This window comes from Notothenia rossii (genome assembly GCF_949606895.1).
Source record: "Notothenia rossii genome assembly, chromosome: 3".
In the NCBI taxonomy this organism is placed as follows: Eukaryota; Metazoa; Chordata; class Actinopteri; order Perciformes; family Nototheniidae; genus Notothenia; species Notothenia rossii.
Genome location: NC_136901.1, coordinates 44157055 through 44175988, shown reverse-complemented (window position 1 = coordinate 44175988; position 18934 = coordinate 44157055). Strand labels below are relative to the sequence as shown.

Here is an 18934-nt window from a genome sequence, read left to right as displayed (position 1 = left end):
AGGCTAACCTTTATATGATCATTATAGTTATACAAAAATAAGAGAATAGTTTTTCATCTATTCTCTTATAGTATAAAATACTATATGACAGTAAAAAAAAGTTAACAAGAATACAGTTTGAAAGGGGAGTGATTTGTAAAATATCCATAAAGAAAAAGAAAATCTGCTTACAGTTGTGTTTCAGGGTGTTGAGAGATGTATCCATAGATCTCTTCATGTTGCTCTCAAAGTGCACAAGATTGATGCTTTTAACTTCAACATTAAAAAAATCTCCCCGGACCCCCCTAGAGGATTATTTTAATTTACTTCAAATAAAAAGAGTCAGAAAGGAAACAGCATCCGCTCGAACAACACAACCCCTTCTGTAACTACGACATTCATATCTCTCAAACTAATGAGACGAGTGGCCCTTTTCTTGCTCAGAAATGCAAGTAAAACAATAGTTAACAAAACCACAATGAAGGTTATAAGTAATTACCTTTTAGAGGCAAACAATATGAGTTTAGAGAAAGCAAATGATAGAAAAACTCTTTAAAAAGGGAAATATAATACACTCTAACACCTTCATCTTCATTTGTTAAAATATGACAACATTGAACACAACTTGGCCCACTTAAAAAATACATGAAATCCTTTGATTTACACTTTTATGAATTCTGTAAATGCAAATTCTGCACCATAGCCTTAATCTAGAAGTTATTGCATTGTACATTATTCCTTTAAGAGGTGAGATGGACGTACCTTGAGAGGGACCAGGTGTGTGCAGGTCTCAGGTGTCCCGCTGATTGAATGCAGGTGATACGATGTTGTTTTATGCTCGGGAGGGATCTGACACGTTGTTTGCATAATGCATTATTCATTTTAATTTGTTCCAGCTTAATATCCTGACAATCATAACACATGGAAACATGGAAAACTGTGGATTTTGCAAGTATAATAATTAGATATCTTTAGAAGAAGCAGTGGTACAAATATTTTTTATTTAATCTAGTCCCTTTCTCCTTGCAACAAGTTTATTTTATTAAAGATATTATACACACACACACACACACACACATACACTGCACACTACACACTTTTTATTGGAAAACAAGGGTAATTAATAAGTTATCTTTTATGACAATAAAATATATTTTAATTGATTTAACTATATTTTACTTTATGCAAACCTCAGGAAAAAGAAAGGCTAATAAATACATTTAACATTCAATATTGTTTAAGGAATATTGTAAAGAGTGCATTACAAGTAGTTCTTGAGATGAAATTTAAGGATAGGAGGATTTATTTAATCATCTAAAAAAAAGGCTTATTTTTTCCAAACGTACTGTCCTTCAAGGAAACAGAAACACTTTTAATATCATCAATAATCTGAAGGATAACAATAATATGTCACATAAATGTATTTGTGCAATTGGAAATAATTCAGGACATCTATTTCTTCACTTGTGAACACCGTTAATATGAACTCAAAGAGCCCGGATGTAGGGAAGCGTTCTATGTTCTATGACGTGTTCCCCGTCGGACTGTTTTTACGGCTGCACCGGTGCACCTTGAACCCAGTAAAGTAGAAAAACCTCTCTCAAACTCTCGTTATTTGGTCTCTTTTACTTTGATAAAACACCTTTTTAAACATGCAGAGCTTCCCTCAGTTACTCAGGCAGACAAACGACGCGTTTACGTGTTTGTCGTGGAGCAGAAACTGGAGAAAATGCGTGAGTTTGAGATGTAATTACAGGTTAGCACAGGTTAGCTGTAATGCTAATATGTCACCCAGTTCCCGAAGGTTCACGAGTTCTTCCGAAACAAAGCCGGTGAGGATCGGCTGTGCCTCCGGTTTCTGGGGGGACACCGCGACCTCAGGTAAACACACATTATTAAAAATAAATATAATTATTTAGAAAAATTTAGTCAATACGAATAAATACATAGAATTAATGAGGAGAATAATTGTTTAAAACCGTGTTAAATAAACGTAATACAAATTCAATTATAATAAAGATGCTTTTAATCAAAATTATTTTTAAATTGTTTAAATATTTTTTTAATGTTTTGCTTATTCTAATGCACCCGCGCCAATAATTGATCATGTAGAAATGTGTATATATATATATATATATATATATATGTAATCCCAGTGCCTCAGCTGGTGCACAGTGGGAATCTGGACTTCCTGGTGTTCGACTACCTCAGTGAGATCACGATGTCTCTGCTCACCGCCGCAAAGACCAAGACGCCCGTGAGTTAAACCTCTTTATTTATAATAATAATAATAAAGACTAATGTGCTGCTTTTATTCACTCCTTTTGTAACAGAGGTCATATTTAATGTTGCACAGAATATACTGGATCTGCAGTTCCTTTATTCGTCACACAGAGGCGACATTTACAGAGTTAGAGCAAAGAAACATAACACACTGTTATTCAGTTTATTCAATCCAATGCCATTATGTGTCTTGTATATTTATATATATATTCCTGTAGCCTCAATGTATTCAATATATTGTGTATAATTTTGATACTCTAGGGGATTATGTCCTTCATATTGTGATTTTTTTATATACATGTTCCTAGTATACTTTTTAATTTGCATCTTACTGCATTTTAAAAACATTTTTAACTCGTGTAATGCTTGACATTGCTACTGGAACAATAACATGTCCCAATTTGTGATAAATAAAATATACTGGATACCTACCTAGTTAATTTGAGTTAGTTGTGCAGACTGCCTGTACTCTCTGGTCATCTTAAAGTCATACTTTGATACAATATCCATTCAATAGTAGGAACAACATGAGACATGATCATATGTTCTGTGTTGTTGTAGAATCTGGGTTATGCTCCAGACTTCGTCCACGTCGCCCTCGCTCCGTTCATCAACGACATCCAGAGGAAGGGTGAGAAACCCTTTTTTTTCTAAATCCCATTTCAAGTCTAAATTCTCCTTAAAGAGTCTCCTTAAAGAGCTCCTAAAGTCTCCTTATCAAGCTCCTAAAGTCTCCTTAACAAGCATCTTAAGTCTCCTTAATGAGCCTCCTTAACGAGCTCCCAAAGTCCCCTTAACAAGCTCCTAAAGTCTCCTTAACAAGCAACTTAAGACTCCTTAATGAGTCTCCTTATCAAGCTCCTAAAGTCTCCTTAACAAGCAACTTAAGTCTCCTTAACGAGTATCCTTAACAAGTCCCCTTAATAAGCTCCTAAAGTCTCCTTAACAAGCAACTTAAGTCTCCTTAATGAGCCTCCTTAACGAGTGTCCTTAACAAGTCCCCTTAACAAGCTCCTAAAGTCTCCTTAACAAGCAACTTAAGTCTCCTTAACGAGTATCCTTAACAAGTCTCCTTAACAAGCTCCTAAAGTCTCCTTAACAAGCAACTTAAGTCTCCTTAACAAGTATCCTTAACAAGTCCCCTTAACGACCTCCTGTCTCTATAACTCCTCCCTCTCCTCCTACCTGTGCTCAGGTATCCGGGTGGTGAGTAACGCTGGAGGGGAGAACTCTCTCTCCTTAACGAGTCTCCTTAACGAGTCTCCTTAACAACCTCCTGTCTCTATAACTCCTCCCCCTCCTCCTACCTGTGCTCAGGTATCTGGGTGGTGAGTAACGCTGGAGGAGTGAACCCTCTCTCCTTAACGAGTCTCCTTAACGAGTCTCCTTAACGACCTCCTGTCTCTATAACTCCTCCCCCTCCTCCTACCTGTGCTCAGGTATCTGGGTGGTGAGTAACGCTGGAGGAGTGAACCCTCTCTCCTTAACTAATCTCCTTAATGACCTCCTGTTTCTATAACTCCTCCCCCTCCTCCTACCTGTGCTCAGGTATCCGGGTGGTGAGTAACGCTGGAGGAGTGAACCCTCTCTCCTTAACGAGTCTCCTTAACGAGTCTCCTTAACGAGTCTCCTTAACGACCTCCTGTTTCTATAACTCCTCCCCCTCCTCCTACCTGTGCTCAGGTATCTGGGTGGTGAGTAACGCTGGAGGAGTGAACCCTCTCTCCTTAACTAGTCTCCTTAACGACCTCCTGTTTCTATAACTCCTCCCCCTCCTCCTACCTGTGCTCAGGTATCCGGGTGGTGAGTAACGCTGGAGGAGTGAACCCTCTCTCCTGCGCTGAAGCCATACAGGAAATCATCAGGAAGGCCGGTCTCAACCTTAAGGTCGCCGTGGTGACGGGAGACGACCTCATGCCACATGTAAGGTCGCCATAGCAACAGCACCACCTTCATCATCGTCGTCATCTTCATCATAATCATCTTTCCTATTGTCGTCTTCAGAAGAAGTAATATGATGTAGAAGTCCTCTCTTTCTGGTTGTTTCCTATCCTGTTCCTCTCCTTGTCTCCTCACATGTCATGTTTAATATCCTCTGTTCTCTTGTCTCCTCTCTTTGTGTCCTCTCTGCTCTTATGTTGTTTCCTCTCCTTGTCTCATCACATGTCACGTTTAATATCCTCTGTTATCTTGTCTCCTCTCTTATCTTGTCTCCTCTCCTTGTTTCCTCACCTCTATTGTTTAATATCCTCTGTTCTCTTGTCTCCTCTCCTTGTGTCCTCTCCTCTATTGTTTAATATACTCTGTTATCTTGTCTCCTCTCATATCTTGTCTCCTCTCCTTGTTTCCTCATCTCTATTGTTTAATATCCTCTGTTCTCTTGTCTCCTCTGTTATCTTGTCTCCTCTCTTATCTTGTCTCCTCTCCTTGTTTCCTCACCTCTATTGTTTAATATCCTCTGTTGTCTTGTCTCCTCTCTTATCCTGTCTCCTCTCCTTGTTTCCTCACCTCTATTGTTTAATATCCTCTGCTCTCTTTTCTCATATCTTCTCTCCTCTCCTTGTCTCCTCTCCTTGTCTCCTCTCCCCTCAGAGGAGCAGCCTCTCTGAAGTAAAGATGGCCGACGGCAGCAGCAGACAGAAGCTTCCTAAAACTCTCCACAGTATGAACGCTTACCTCGGGTACAAACATAATACTATTATTAATTAGTTTATGTCCATTATATGATGATTGTCTTAACAGTAACACATTTATTATTATTATTATTATTATTATTATTATAAATGTACGCTTAATAATTATAATTATTTAAAATATGTTTGTGTAATTCTTACTTTTTCTTATTATTTTATCCGTAATTAATATTAACAATTTTATAAAAAAAAGATATTTGGCTTTTTTGTAACATTTTCGCAATTTTACATATTTTTTATGTACTTTTCCATTTTAATTGTTTCTATTGTTATTATTTGTATGTTTATTGTTGTTGTTGTGTTGTGTTCAGGGCCCTCCCTATAAAGCGCTGTCTGGACCTCGGGGCTGACATCGTGGTGACGGGTCGCTGCGTCGACAGCGCCGTGACGCTCGCACCGCTCATGCACACGGTACGATTATTATCTATATTAATCTACAACGTTATTATTACATTTAATTTAAAAGACAAAATGAACTCAGTCTAACTATATATATTTTTAATGTGTTGCAGTTTGGATGGGAGAGGAGTGAGTATGACCTTCTGGCAGCTGGGAGGTACACACACACACACACACACACACACACACACACACACACACACACACACACACACACACACACAACACACTTTGCATTATTTATGTATAACAGGAATAACAGTTTAATTTGCAACACAAATACGTAATAAATCAAACGGTTGCAGTACTCAATTGAAACAGCAGGGGGAGCTCTCCTTCAGTGGGAGACAGTAAAGATTAGATATTATTTTATATCTTACTTTATACATTATATTTTATTAAATAAATGAAGTAAAGAGGTGTGTGTGTGTGTGTGTGTGTGTGTGTGTGTGTGTGTGTGTGTGTGTGTGTGTGTGTGTGTGTGTGTGTGTGTGTGTGTGTGTGTGTGTGTGTGTGTGTGTGTGTGTGTGTGTGTGTGTGTGTGTGTGTGTGTGTGTGTGTGTGTGTGTGTGTGTGTGTGTGTGTGTGTGTGTGTGTGTGTGTGTGTGTGTGTGTGTGTGTGTAGTCTGGCAGGTCACCTGATAGAGTGTGGAGCTCAGAGTACAGGAGGAGTTTTCACCGACTGGCACAAAGTCCCTGACTGGTGAGGATCCTTGTTTGGTTTCCTCTCCTCTAGTGTTCTATAGGTGTTAGTGCATGTCAACGGTCTGCAGAGGCTGAACTCCCTGGTTCCTCCAGAGGAGACTCTCCCACTCAAGATTCCTGAGGCTGTTTTCTGATTGGGTTAAAGGTCCCCTATTAAAATCCTCTTCTTCATGTCTCTTCTGCATCAACATGTGTCCCCTCTTCTCCATGTCTCTTCTACATCAACATGTGTCCCCTCTTCTCCATGTCTCTTCTACATCAACATGTGTCCCCTCTTCTTCATGTCTCTTCTACATCAACATGTGTCCCCTCTTCTTCATGTCTCTTCTACATCAACATGTGTCCCCTCTTCTCCATGTCTCTTCTACATCAACATGTGTCCCCTCTTCTCCATGTCTCTTCTACATCAACATGTGTCCCCTCTTCTCCATGTCTCTTCTACATCAACATGTGTCCCCTCTTCTCCATGTCTCTTCTACATCAACATGTGTCCCCTCTTCTCCATGTCTCTTCTACATCAACATGTGTCCCCTCTTCTTCATGTCTCTTCCACATCAACATGTGTCCCCTCTTCTCCATGTCTCTTCTACATCAACATGTGTCCTCTCTTCTCCATGTCTCTTCTACATCAACATGTGTCCCCTCTTCTTCATGTCTCTTCTACATCAACATGTGTCCCCTCTTCTCCATGTCTCTTCTACATCAACATGTGTCCCCTCTTCTCCATGTCTCTTCTACATCAACATGTGTCCCCTCTTCTCCATGTCTCTTCTACATCAACATGTGTCCCCTCTTCTCCATGTCTCTTCTACATCAACATGTGTCCCCTCTTCTCCATGTCTCTTCTACATCAACATGTGTCCCCTCTTCTCCATGTCTCTTCTACATCAACATGTGTCCCCTCTTCTTCATGTCTCTTCCACATCAACATGTGTCCCCTCTTCTCCATGTCTCTTCTACATCAACATGTGTCCTCTCTTCTCCATGTCTCTTCTACATCAACATGTGTCCCCTCTTCTTCATGTCTCTTCTACATCAACATGTGTCCCCTCTTCTCCATGTCTCTTCTACATCAACATGTGTCCCCTCTTCTCCATGTCTCTTCTACATCAACATGTGTCCCCTCTTCTTCATGTCTCTTCTACATCAACATGTGTCCCCTCTTCTTCATGTCTCTTCTACATCAACATGTGTAGGGCTGAAACAGAGGGGATTATGGGTAATGCAATGATCTGTTTGTTGTTTGAGCCAATCAGAGACAGGCTCTGTTTATATCTGAGACCTGTGATATATTGATGAAACACAGCATGACAGGGGAACTTTAAACCTCACTAAGTTGACGGTGCGTTCAGGGACATCATGGGCTTCCCGGTGGTGGAGGTGAGCAGCGATGGATCCTTCCTCCTCTCTAAACCTCCTCTCACTGGAGGACTGGTTTCTTTCGGGTCGGTGGCCGAACAGCTGGTCTACGAGATCTCAGACCCGAGGAGATACCTGCTGCCTGACGTGAGCTGTGACTTCAGTCAGGTGACCATCCAGGAAGTACCAGGTACACACACACACACACACACACACACACACACACACACACACACACACACACACACACACACACACAAACACACATAGAGACACACACACACACAAACCATACGTGACAATAAAGTAGTTCCAGTCAAAATCCCTGTACGTCCCTACACCAGCAACATAAACAAGTAGTCACACAGACACACACACACACACACACACACACACACACACACACACACACACACTCACTCATGGAGTCACGATGAGGACGCGACCTCTGGCTGAACTTTGTTTTTAGACGGAGCCGTTTAGCAAGGCGTCTGGAGTGTGTGTGTGTGTGTGTGTGTGTGTGTGTGTGTGTGTGTGTGTGTGTGTGTGTGTGTGTGTGTGTGTGTGTGTGTGTGTGTGTGTGTGTGTGTGTGTGTGTGTGTGTGTGTGTGTGTGTGTGTGTGTGTGTGTGTGTGTGTGTGTGTGTGTGTGTGTGTGTGTGTGTGTGTGTGTGTTCCTTCCTCCCCCTGAACTCGTTATCAGCCGTCACAGACTCTATTCCTCCTGAATCTAAACACGGACACTCAGCTGTTCCTGAACCTCTCATGAACCCGACTCCTCTGATAACTGAAACTCTTTCCCGGTGGGAGGTTTTAACACTTCACTTCTGTTTCAATAAATCATATTACAGATTTCATACGTGACATATGTTCCTCTGTGGAGAAAGCCCTCAATATGGAAGTATCAAAAGTACTTTTTAACCCTAATCATATTTAGTTTTATATATTTTGATTAATTTTATTATATAATATTTTAAGTAAAAATGTAGCTAACACTAATTATCATTATTTTATTTTATTTTGTATTCATTTATTTTCTGCATCAAATTGAGTGTGCCCCAAAGCATCATGGGAAGTGTAGTTTGCAGAACATATACAGTATATCCCCCAAATAAAAGTAATATTATTATATTATATCAAATATTAACGTGTTTACTAGAAACTCAAATGCAAATGAGCATTTCTGTAATTTAGTAACTTTAAAATAAACATTATAGTTATTTGATCTGTAGTTTTAATAAACACAATCATCTTTGTCCATTTGTTGACCTCAGATGTCTGTATGTTTTGCCCTGGATGAAGGGGATTGAGTCAGTATTTAGTTGTGAAATACTTATTATAATATTATATTAAATATGAATGAGTTTACTGGAAACTTCAATGCTAATGTCGGCATGTCTAACATCTACTGATCTTAAAACAAACATTATAGTTATTTGATCTGTAGTTTTCAGTGTAAGGTTATAGATACAAACATTTTGTCCATTTGTTGACCTCAGATGTCTGTATGTTTTCCCCTGGACGAAGGCGATTGAGTCAGTATTTAGTTGTGAGATAACCCTTCCCTCAGACTCGGGTCAAACTGGGGTCTCCTCCGTTTCAAAAAGAGGACGTGAACCTTTATCAGAGTGTTTTAAACAGAAACATGTAAATAGTGCCCAGCTGTTGGTTCTGTTGCACTGAGGATGAACTGTTGAACTGAGTTTCGTCATTTTCTGGGTTTTTAAGGACATCAGGGTCACACAGCAGCCACGGGGAGGGGCCTGCAAAACACATTTACACATTAAGGTCTTAAATCTGGAACATTTCGATATTATACATTTGGAAAAAAAACTTTATTTACTGTAACGGAGGGGATCTCTGGGCCCATAGATCTCGGCCTCCGTTACGGGTAATATAGCACTAAAAACATTGCACAGGAATATATGTAATTTAGGTAACTAGTTTGTCTGTCTTTGTTTCCTGGTTTTATTCTGAAAAGTGTTCCCTTTCCCCATGGCTGTTGCTGATTGTGTGCACCTGGTGCCCTGTGTTGTCTCCGCCCCCCTCACCTGTGTCTTGTTGGTTGATTAGGGTGTGTGTGTATTGAGGCTCTGCTTCCCTGTCTGTTAGGAGGCTGGGAGTGAGATCCTTGTGGATGCAAGCTGTGGTCAGGGAGAAACAGCAGGATTGGGGCTGTGTGTCATTGTGCTCATTCTTTAATAAATGCCCACACCGGGTTGTATTTTGGACGTTCTGCCTCCTTGCTTGGTTGGGCCGCTCAGTTGTCAGCTTCACATTTAACTTCACAAGAAAATCCATAAATACAATAATACAAATTAATAATAAAATTAAAATAAATAACCCAGCAGCCACAGGGTTTTTGGGCTGCAAATAAATCCATTAATTAAACAAAAAACATTTAAAAATGAATGTCTTAATTCTGGAATTTTCGTTTGTATCCATTTGGAAAATAAATCAATTTATTTTCCAAATTAAATCATAATTTTGAAATAAAATCTATAAGTACAAAAATAAATGTAATAATACAAAATAAAAATAAATAAACAGGGTCACACAGCAGCTACAGAGAGGGACCTGCTTGAGGGTTAATTGCTGCAAATAAATACATAAATATAAATATTCTATTAATATTTATTTACAAATAATCCATTATTTTTTGCAAATGTCATTTATACAAATTTGTCAAAAAAATCCACAAATGTATTAATTGAAATAAATTAAAAATATTTGTGTGTGTCCAGGTGTAGATGGAGGTGCTGTCAAGGTGACGGGGGCTAAAGGCTCCGCTCCATCTCAGGAATACAAGGTAAACTCCACCAATGACACAGGACTTTTGGGTAGTTCTTCAAAATATGATATTTTACTGTTTATTTTGTGATTGTTGTTGTTGTTGTGTGTAAAAATCCCCACGATTAATTTGATCTTAAATCAGCACATTTACCCCCCCGTGTATATATATATCTCAAAGGTGATCATGGTGGTGTATTCATGTGTCAATGGGTTCTAATATCAGTGTGTAATGTATAAAAGAGCAGTCAATTAATTTTCCATAATGTTTACATGTGATTTTCCATTTAAGGGTAAAGATCAGAAATAAACAAGAGCTGTCTCCCAGGTCGTATTGGTTATTTGTAACCTTTGTTATACAGATATGAGATCATTGGTGTGTGTGTGTACTCTCCTGCAGGTGTGTGCGACCTACATGGACGGCTTCAGAGCCACAGCAGTGTGTCCGGTCGGAGGTCCGAGAGCCGCGGAGAAAGCAAGACGCACCGCCGACAGCATCATCAAACGGTGTGTGTGTGTGTGTGTGTGTGTGTGTGTGTGTGTGTGTGTGTGTGTGTGTGTGTGTGTGTGTGTGTGTGTGTGTGTGTGTGTGTGTGTGTGTGTGTGTGTGGGTGTGGGTGTGGGTGGGTGTGTGTGTCTCTGTGTGTGTGTTCTGTCTGTCTGTCTTCCTTCTGATGACGACCATATTACTAGTCATGAACACAGGAGGTGTGTGTTCTCCTCACACCTCCTGTGTTACCATATTACTAAGTGTGTGTGTGTGTGTGTGTGTGCAGGACGAGGGGGATGCTGCAGCAGTTGAAGATGGAGGACTTCAGCTCCGTTAACGTTCAGATCCTCGGAGCGGAGGACACGTACGGACCCCACGCTCAGAGCAAGGTGCCTCTATGACCTCACCAGGGTCTTTTCTTAATGTTTTTTTTAGATACATCCATTCAAGAGCAACTCCACAGCCTGTTTCTAGCTTTGAAAACATCTACTCCTACTCTCTATTAACTGACTCAAGTCATAGAACCGAGTTCACATCAGTAACATGGAAAGGAGGGTTTTTGGGGCATTTATTGTAATAATTTTATTTTGTGTGTGTGTGTGTGTGTGTGTGTGTGTGTGTGTGTGTGTGTGTGTGTGTGTGTGTGTGTGTGTGTGTGTGTGTGTGTGTGTGTGTGTGTGTGTGTGTGTGTGTGTGTGTGTGTGTGTGTGTGTGTGTGTGTGTGTGTGTGTGTGTGTGTGTGTGTGTGTGTGTGTGTGTGTGTGTGTGTGTCAGGGCTGCAGGGAGGCGGTGATCTGGATGGCCGTTCATCACACACAGAAGAAAGCTCTGGAGGTCTTCGCTAGAGAAGTCGCTCCTGCAGGCACCGGCATGGGTAAACGCTACAAAATAAACCTTATTTAAAACCTTTAATTTCACAACACGCTGTAGGAAAGTCTACGTATAAACTCTGAAGACTCTGCGTTTCAAATCTGTACACAAAAAACAGCAACGTCACACTTTTTATTCCACATTTCACACGTTTCTTATTTGAAACCCGGTGCCTACATTTCCCACAATGCAACACAACGTGCATACAGCCTGGTTGTTGGTTGTTTATTAAAAGTTCTAAGTAAATGCATATTGCAACTTTTTTTAAATATGGCAACAAAAAAAAAAGTGCTTTCTTTTGATATCTTCTCTCCTGCCTCATAACACACACACACACACACACACACACACACACACACACACACACACACACACACACACACACACACACACACACACACACTGAACTCTGTGTGACTCCTGATTCTTGCTGTTATTTTCTCAGCTCCAGGACTCACTGGTATCGTTGGCGGTCGACCCAGAGTGTGAGTTTACATCTATTTATACTCAGGGTATTAAATATATGTATATATATATATATATATATATATATATGAGTGTTGGACGTGTCTCTCAATAACATTTCATATTTACATTTCTCCGCAGCTCTCCTGTCCTGAAGCCATTTTTCTTCATGCATCCTAAATCTGAGCTGAAGGTGAGATTTAATACTGTTGTTAATGAATGAAATACATATTAAGGGACGAGTTACTTTTTCCTGTAACAGAGTATTTGTACACAGTAATACTGATACTTTTATACAGGTGGAGGTGCACGTTGATGGACAGGAGGCGGAGTCTATTCAGGAGGCGGAGCCAAACACATCTGAACAGGAAGTCCCACCCCCTTCAGCTCAGGAGGAACCTGACACAGGTAAACACATTTATTAAAGAGTCCTACATACTGATATACACCTGAACATCAGCAGGAGAGGACTCTTTAAAGTAGAGACACTACATACTGATATACACCTGAACATCAGCAGGAGAGGACTCTTTAAAGTAGAGACACAACATACTGATATACACCTGAAAATCAGCAGGAGAGGACTCTTTAAAGTAGAGACACAACATACTGATATACACCTGAACATCAGCAGGAGAGGACTCTTTAAAGTAGAGACACTACATACTGATATACACCTGGACATCAGCAGGAGAGGACTCTTTAAAGTAGAGACACTACATACTGATATACACCTGAACATCAGCAGGAGAGGACTCTTTAAAGTAGAGAAGCTACATACTGATATACACCTGAACATCAGCAGGAGAGGACTCTTTAAAGTAGAGACACTACATACTGATATACACCTGAACATCAGCAGGAGAGGACTCTTTAAAGAAGAGACACTACATACTGATATACACCTGAACATCAGCAGGAGAGGACTCTTTAAAGTAGAGACACTACATACTGATATACACCTGAACATCAGCAGGAGAGGACTCTTTAAAGTAGAGACATTACATACTGATATACACCTGAACATCAGCAGGAGAGGACTCTTTAAAGTAGAGACACTACATACTGATATACACCTGAACATCAGCAGGAGAGGACTCTTTAAAGTAGAGACACTACATACTGATATACACCTGAACATCAGCAGGAGAGGACTCTTTAAAGTAGAGACACTACATACTGATATACACCTGAACATCAGCAGGAGAGGACTCTTTAAAGTAGAGACACTACATACTGATATACACCTGAACATCAGCAGGAGAGGACTCTTTAAAGTAGAGACACGACATACTGATATACACCTGAACATCAGCAGGAGAGGACTCTTTAAAGTAGAGACACGACATACTGATATACACCTGAACATCAGCAGGAGAGGACTCTTTAAAGTAGAGACACGACATACTGATACACACCTGAACATCAACAGGAGAGGACTCTTTAAAGTAGAGACACTACATACTGATATACACCTGAACATCAGCAGGAGAGGACTCTTTAAAGTAGAGACACAACATACTGATATACACCTGAACATCAGCAGGAGAGGACTCTTTAAAGTAGAGACACAACATACTGATATACACCTGAACATCAGCAGGAGAGGACTCTTTAAAGTAGAGACACTACATACTGATATGCACCTGAACATCAGCAGGAGAGGACTCTTTAAAGTAGAGACACAACATACTGATATACACCTGAACATCAGCAGGAGAGGCTCTTTAAAGTAGAGACACTACATACTGATATGCACCTGAACATCAGCAGGAGAGGACTCTTTAAAGTAGAGACACTACATACTGATATACACCTGAACATCAGCAGGAGAGGACTCTTTAAAGTAGAGACACTACATACTGATATACACCTGGACATCAGCAGGAGAGGACTCTTTAAAGTAGAGACACTACATACTGATATACACCTGAACATTAGCAGGAGAGGACTCTTTAAAGTAGAGACACTACATACTGATATACACCTGAACATCAGCAGGAGAGGACTCTTTAAAGTAGAGACACTACATACTGATATACACCTGAACATCAGCAGGAGAGGACTCTTTAAAGTAGAGACACTACATACTGACCTGAACATCAGCAGGAGAGGATTCTTTAAAGTAGAGACATTACATACTGATATACACCTGAACATCAGCAGGAGAGGACTCTTTAAAGTAGAGACACTACATACTGATATACACCTGAACATCAGCAGGAGAGGACTCTTTAAAATAAAAGTTAATGAATGACTTGCTGTGATGTGCAGATATTGATGTCTGCCTACAGGGGGCGACACATCTCAATGTCACATTTACTCACATTATAATACCTTCTTGTGTGTGTGTGTGTGTGTGTGTGTGTGTGTGTGTGTGTGTGTGTGTGTGTGTGTGTGTGTGTGTGTGTGTGTGTGTGTGTGTGTGTGTGTGTGTGTGTGTGTGTGTGTGTGTGTGTGTGTGTGTGTGTGTGTGTGTGTGTGTGTGTGTGTGTGTGTGTGTGTGTGTGTGAGTGTGTGTGGCATTTCCTATTGATCCTATTGACTGAGAAGTACAAGCTGTGCTACTTTTCATCCAATTCACAAATGCTGCATTCACACACCAACAAATACTGAGTGCACACACACACACACACACACACACACACACACACACACTCGTTAGTGACGTTGCTCTGACGCACTGAACTCGTTACATTTATTTCACAAGAAAGCAGGAATTTGATTGAAGCACATAAAGAACACCTGTGTGGAAAAGAGAAGTACTTCAGGTACTTTAGTGTGTACTTATACATCCTGCTACTTTGAACTTCCACTGTGCTGTACATCTCAGACGGGTGATATGTCCTTTAACTGACATGTGGTGTATTTATTAGTTTTTATGATAGTTTAAACTAAGCAGCAGTTTATCATTAATATTATATTATTAAAATGTGAAATATAAAATACATTAAATATAGCGATGATTTTAACAGGAATACTTCATTTAAACTATTTAAATTAAACGTAGACACACACACACACACACACACACACACACACACACACACACAGACTCTCACACACAGTCTCACACACACACACACACACACACACACACACACACACACACACACACACACACACACACACACAGACACACAGACACACAGACACACAGACACACAGACACACACACACACACACACACATCCCTTTTTCTTGAGCCAAGCAGACGTTTTAAAGTGTTGTGTGTGTGTGTGTGTGTGTGTGTGTGTGTGTGTGTGTGTGTGTGTGTGTGTGTGTGTGTGTGTGTGTGTGTGTGTGTGTGTGTGTGTGTGTGTGTGTGTGTGTGTGTGTGTGTGTGTGTGTGTGTGTGTGTGTGTGTGTGTGTGTGTGTGTGTGTGTGTGTGTGTGTGTGTGTGTGTGTGTGTGTGTGTGTGTGTGTGTGTGTGTGTGTGTGTGTGTGTGTGTGTGTGTGTGTGTGCGTGCGTGCGTGCAGTAGAGCTCCCCAGCGGCCCCCACAGCTTCAGACTGGAGGAGCTGGCCTTCACGAGGAGTGGAGACAAAGGAGACTCTGCCAACATCGGTGAGGAGCAGAGATCTTTAACCCTTTCCTGAGCGGGGTTACAACAACTATCTTTAAAGTCCTTCTACTATTGGGTCACACCTTTTTTACTTTTGTGCTTTTTTCAATTTGTCTCGCACTATTTTTATTATTTGTGTAGTTTTTTCTTGCATTATTTTGTTTTTGCACATTTTTATTCTTGTGCTTTTTTACTTCCTCTTTTTACTAATTTAATTATTCTTGCATATTTGTTTTATATTTTCATTTTTCAATTATTTGTATTTATTTTGTGCACTATTGCTTTGCTGTCTTGTATTATTTTTTATAGAATTTGTTGGTATTTTTCTCAATTTCAAACAATTCTGACTTTTTCCTCAAAATCTAAAAGATTCTGACTTTTTCCTCAAAATCTCAAAATGCTGACTTTTTCCGGAAAATTCTGACTTTTTCCTCAAAATTCTGACTTTTTCTTTAAAATCTCAACAATTCTGACTTTTTCCTAAAAATCTCAAAAATTCTCACTTTTTCCTTAAAATCTCAACAGTTCTGACTTTTTCCTCAAAATCTCAAAAATTCTCACTTTTTCCTAAAAATCTCAAAAATTCTCACTTTTTCATCAAAATCTCAAAAATTCTCACTTTTTCCCTAAAATCTAAAAAATTCCGACTTTTTCCTCAAAATTCTGACTTTTTCCTCAAAATCTCAAAATTATGACTTTTCCTCAAAATGTTTAATTTCTCAAAATTCTCACTTTTTCTGAATACTTAACATTTGTAATAATCCCTGGTCCCCGGCTTGAGCTTGAATCTCAGGATCCATGTATCTGTGATCCTCTCCAGAATGGAAGTAGTCATCACATACAGAGCATCAGCTAGTTCCTGAACAGTGTCCTTCACATGCTGATATCCAAGAGAGGGAGTTCCACAGTCACAAGATGGAGGAATAGAAAGCAGTATTCAATGTTTACTTCAGATTAGCTTCACGTCAGAAATGAGCATGCTTGTCATATGTCTCTCTCCATAGAGGCTGAATCATCATGTTAATCACATAGCTATCATATGCCTCAAACAGTCCTGATGCTCTTCTAGGTAATCACACATCCTGTCATGTTCACAGCTACAGTTGATACCTTTGTTAGCATGTGACTCTGATACTGGAGGAGAACATTCAGTTTGTTCCCGACAGATAATAAATATGTGTATCCTATCACCTTCGTTATCTCGTGTCCTTGAAAGAGCACACTTGGTTCACATTTTTATTAATTCTTGCTTTATTTGTTTCTCTCCTTATAATAATAAATAATTAAATGTTTATTATTAAACTCAAGGACCCTCTCCTCTCTTCTCTGCAGGAGTGATCGCTCGTCATCCTCTCTTCTTCCCTTACCTGAAGAAACACCTGACTTCTTCTGTGGTGGAGGAATACTTTTCCCACCTCATCACACCGGGGACGAAGGACGCCGTCACACGGTGAGAGGAAGTCCGGATCTACTTTATCTAGAAAGGATTTGAATCCACCTTTTGAAATGAAACCTGAGGAAATCCAGTTTCTTCTAACCCTTATACTCTAAGGTTATATTTACATATATTAATTATATCGTTAAAACCTCACACCATACATACGCCATTTTACGCTAACTCAGCAAGTCGTGCACCAAAATTTTCTTTTCTTTTTTTTTAAACCGGAAACTGATTTTTCTGATTTTTTTTGGCACCCCCTGAATGCAGCATAATGTAAAACCTGCTTAGCATTAGCATGTTAGCTCGCAAAGGTTAGCATTTAGCTCACGGAGGTGTCGACTCTGTGTTTTGTTGCATTAAAATAGAAAATGTAGCAGGAGCTAACATAGTAAACGTATATGTTATATTAACATATTATATAGTATTTATATTCTTTTGTGTATTTACGTTAATAATAATAATTTCTTCAAATCTAAGGGACAAATAAGTACATATTGGTCCAAAAAGAGGGGAGATAATTGTGTTTTGTGTGCATTTCAAGTTCTGATTTGACCTAATACACACACACACACACACACACACACACACACACACACACACACACACACACACACACACACACACACACACACACACACACACACACACACAGAGCAGCCGTGATTAGCGGTTCTTGTTAGCGTAATCACTGTCGAGACGTAACAGACAAAGGAACGCAGCGGAAAACAAGATGCAAAATCTGTGGGCAAAACAAATAACACACACACACACACACACTCACACACACACACACACACACACACACACAGGAAACACAGTGATCAAACTGTAGGGAAACCACAATAACTTCTTCTTCTTCTTCTTCGTTGGTTTCCCATCTGTTGTTGATCTCGTGGTCACCAGAGGACGTTTAAAGCATCCGAACCATGTCAGTGTCTTCGTGTTTCCAAACCACACACACACACACATTTAAGCTGCAGTAAAACCAGAAGTGATCAGAGGAACGAGACGTCGTTGTAAACATGGCTGACCCTCGTCTTCCTCGCGTTGTTGTTTCCAAAACGTCCAGAAAAAAAGAGATTTAAACTCTAACTGTGAGATTACAGAGGCTCCAGGAGGAAATCTGTGGTGATTTATCCACGTGTTGTTTTCCGATGCAGTCGTAGGAACCACTGTAGACTGACTTATGTCTTAATATGTGGAGAGAAAGACTGTTCAACAGACCTAAGAAAAATCCTGATATTGAAAAATGTCTCTCACAGTAACGTCACAGAGAAGGAAGATAGTTTCTTAGGACTCGAGTCGGGCTCGAGTGCCGATTTTCGGGACTCGTGACTCGACTCGGACTCGCACACTCATTGACGCGACTAGGACTTGGACTCGTGAATTCTCGCGTACGCTGACTTGGACTCGGACTCGTGAATTTTCCCCCCACGATGACTCGGACTCGACTTGTACATTGACGCTCTGACTCGGACACGGACTCGTGAATGACCTTGGCCAGGAAAAACAGGCACTCGCTTGTTTCATTCTTTTGCGGTCTAGATTTCTTTAATTTGTTTTGCGTGTAGTTAGAAATTACCTCAAGGGCCGGAGGTTCCCCACCCCTGCTCTAAACTCTGCAATAAAAATGTTCTGCTAGTGCCTCGAGTCCTGGAAACTAGATTCATACTAATATATGGAACAACAATCTGAGATAAATAAAGAAGTTAATCCTGATATCGTAAAAATACATTGTTTATAACCTCCGTGACTCAAATCAGCTCCAAAATCTTGTGAATGTTGTGCCACACCTCTCCAACAAATTTCATAAAAATCCGTTGAGTAGTTTTTGCATCATTCTGTTGACAAACAAACAATCAAATAAAAACTAAAGTCAGTTGGCCTGTAATCAC

The 18934-nt window shown here is 40.1% G+C and overlaps 1 protein-coding gene across 3 annotated transcripts in view; it reads left to right on the top strand.

The window, feature by feature from the left end:
• The first annotated feature begins 1516 nt into the window (after positions 1-1516).
• LOC307031945 (uncharacterized protein) overlaps positions 1517-18934 on the top strand; it is a 22379-nt gene continuing 4961 nt past the window's right edge. Inside the window, exons 1-18 of one of the 3 annotated variants that reach the window (XM_079669546.1) lie at positions 1518-1860; positions 2136-2236; positions 2824-2893; positions 4055-4185; positions 4855-4943; positions 5267-5366; positions 5468-5511; positions 5980-6057; positions 7412-7608; positions 10162-10226; positions 10608-10714; positions 10984-11086; positions 11472-11571; positions 12013-12052; positions 12174-12225; positions 12332-12440; positions 15517-15600; positions 16931-17048. In XM_079669546.1, coding sequence (XP_079525672.1) covers positions 1632-1860; positions 2136-2236; positions 2824-2893; positions 4055-4185; positions 4855-4943; positions 5267-5366; positions 5468-5511; positions 5980-6057; positions 7412-7608; positions 10162-10226; positions 10608-10714; positions 10984-11086; positions 11472-11571; positions 12013-12052; positions 12174-12225; positions 12332-12440; positions 15517-15600; positions 16931-17048 — 1817 coding nt within the window. In that variant the 5' untranslated portion in view covers positions 1518-1631. The other 2 variants (XM_079669545.1, XM_079669547.1) reach the window with 2 other exon arrangements.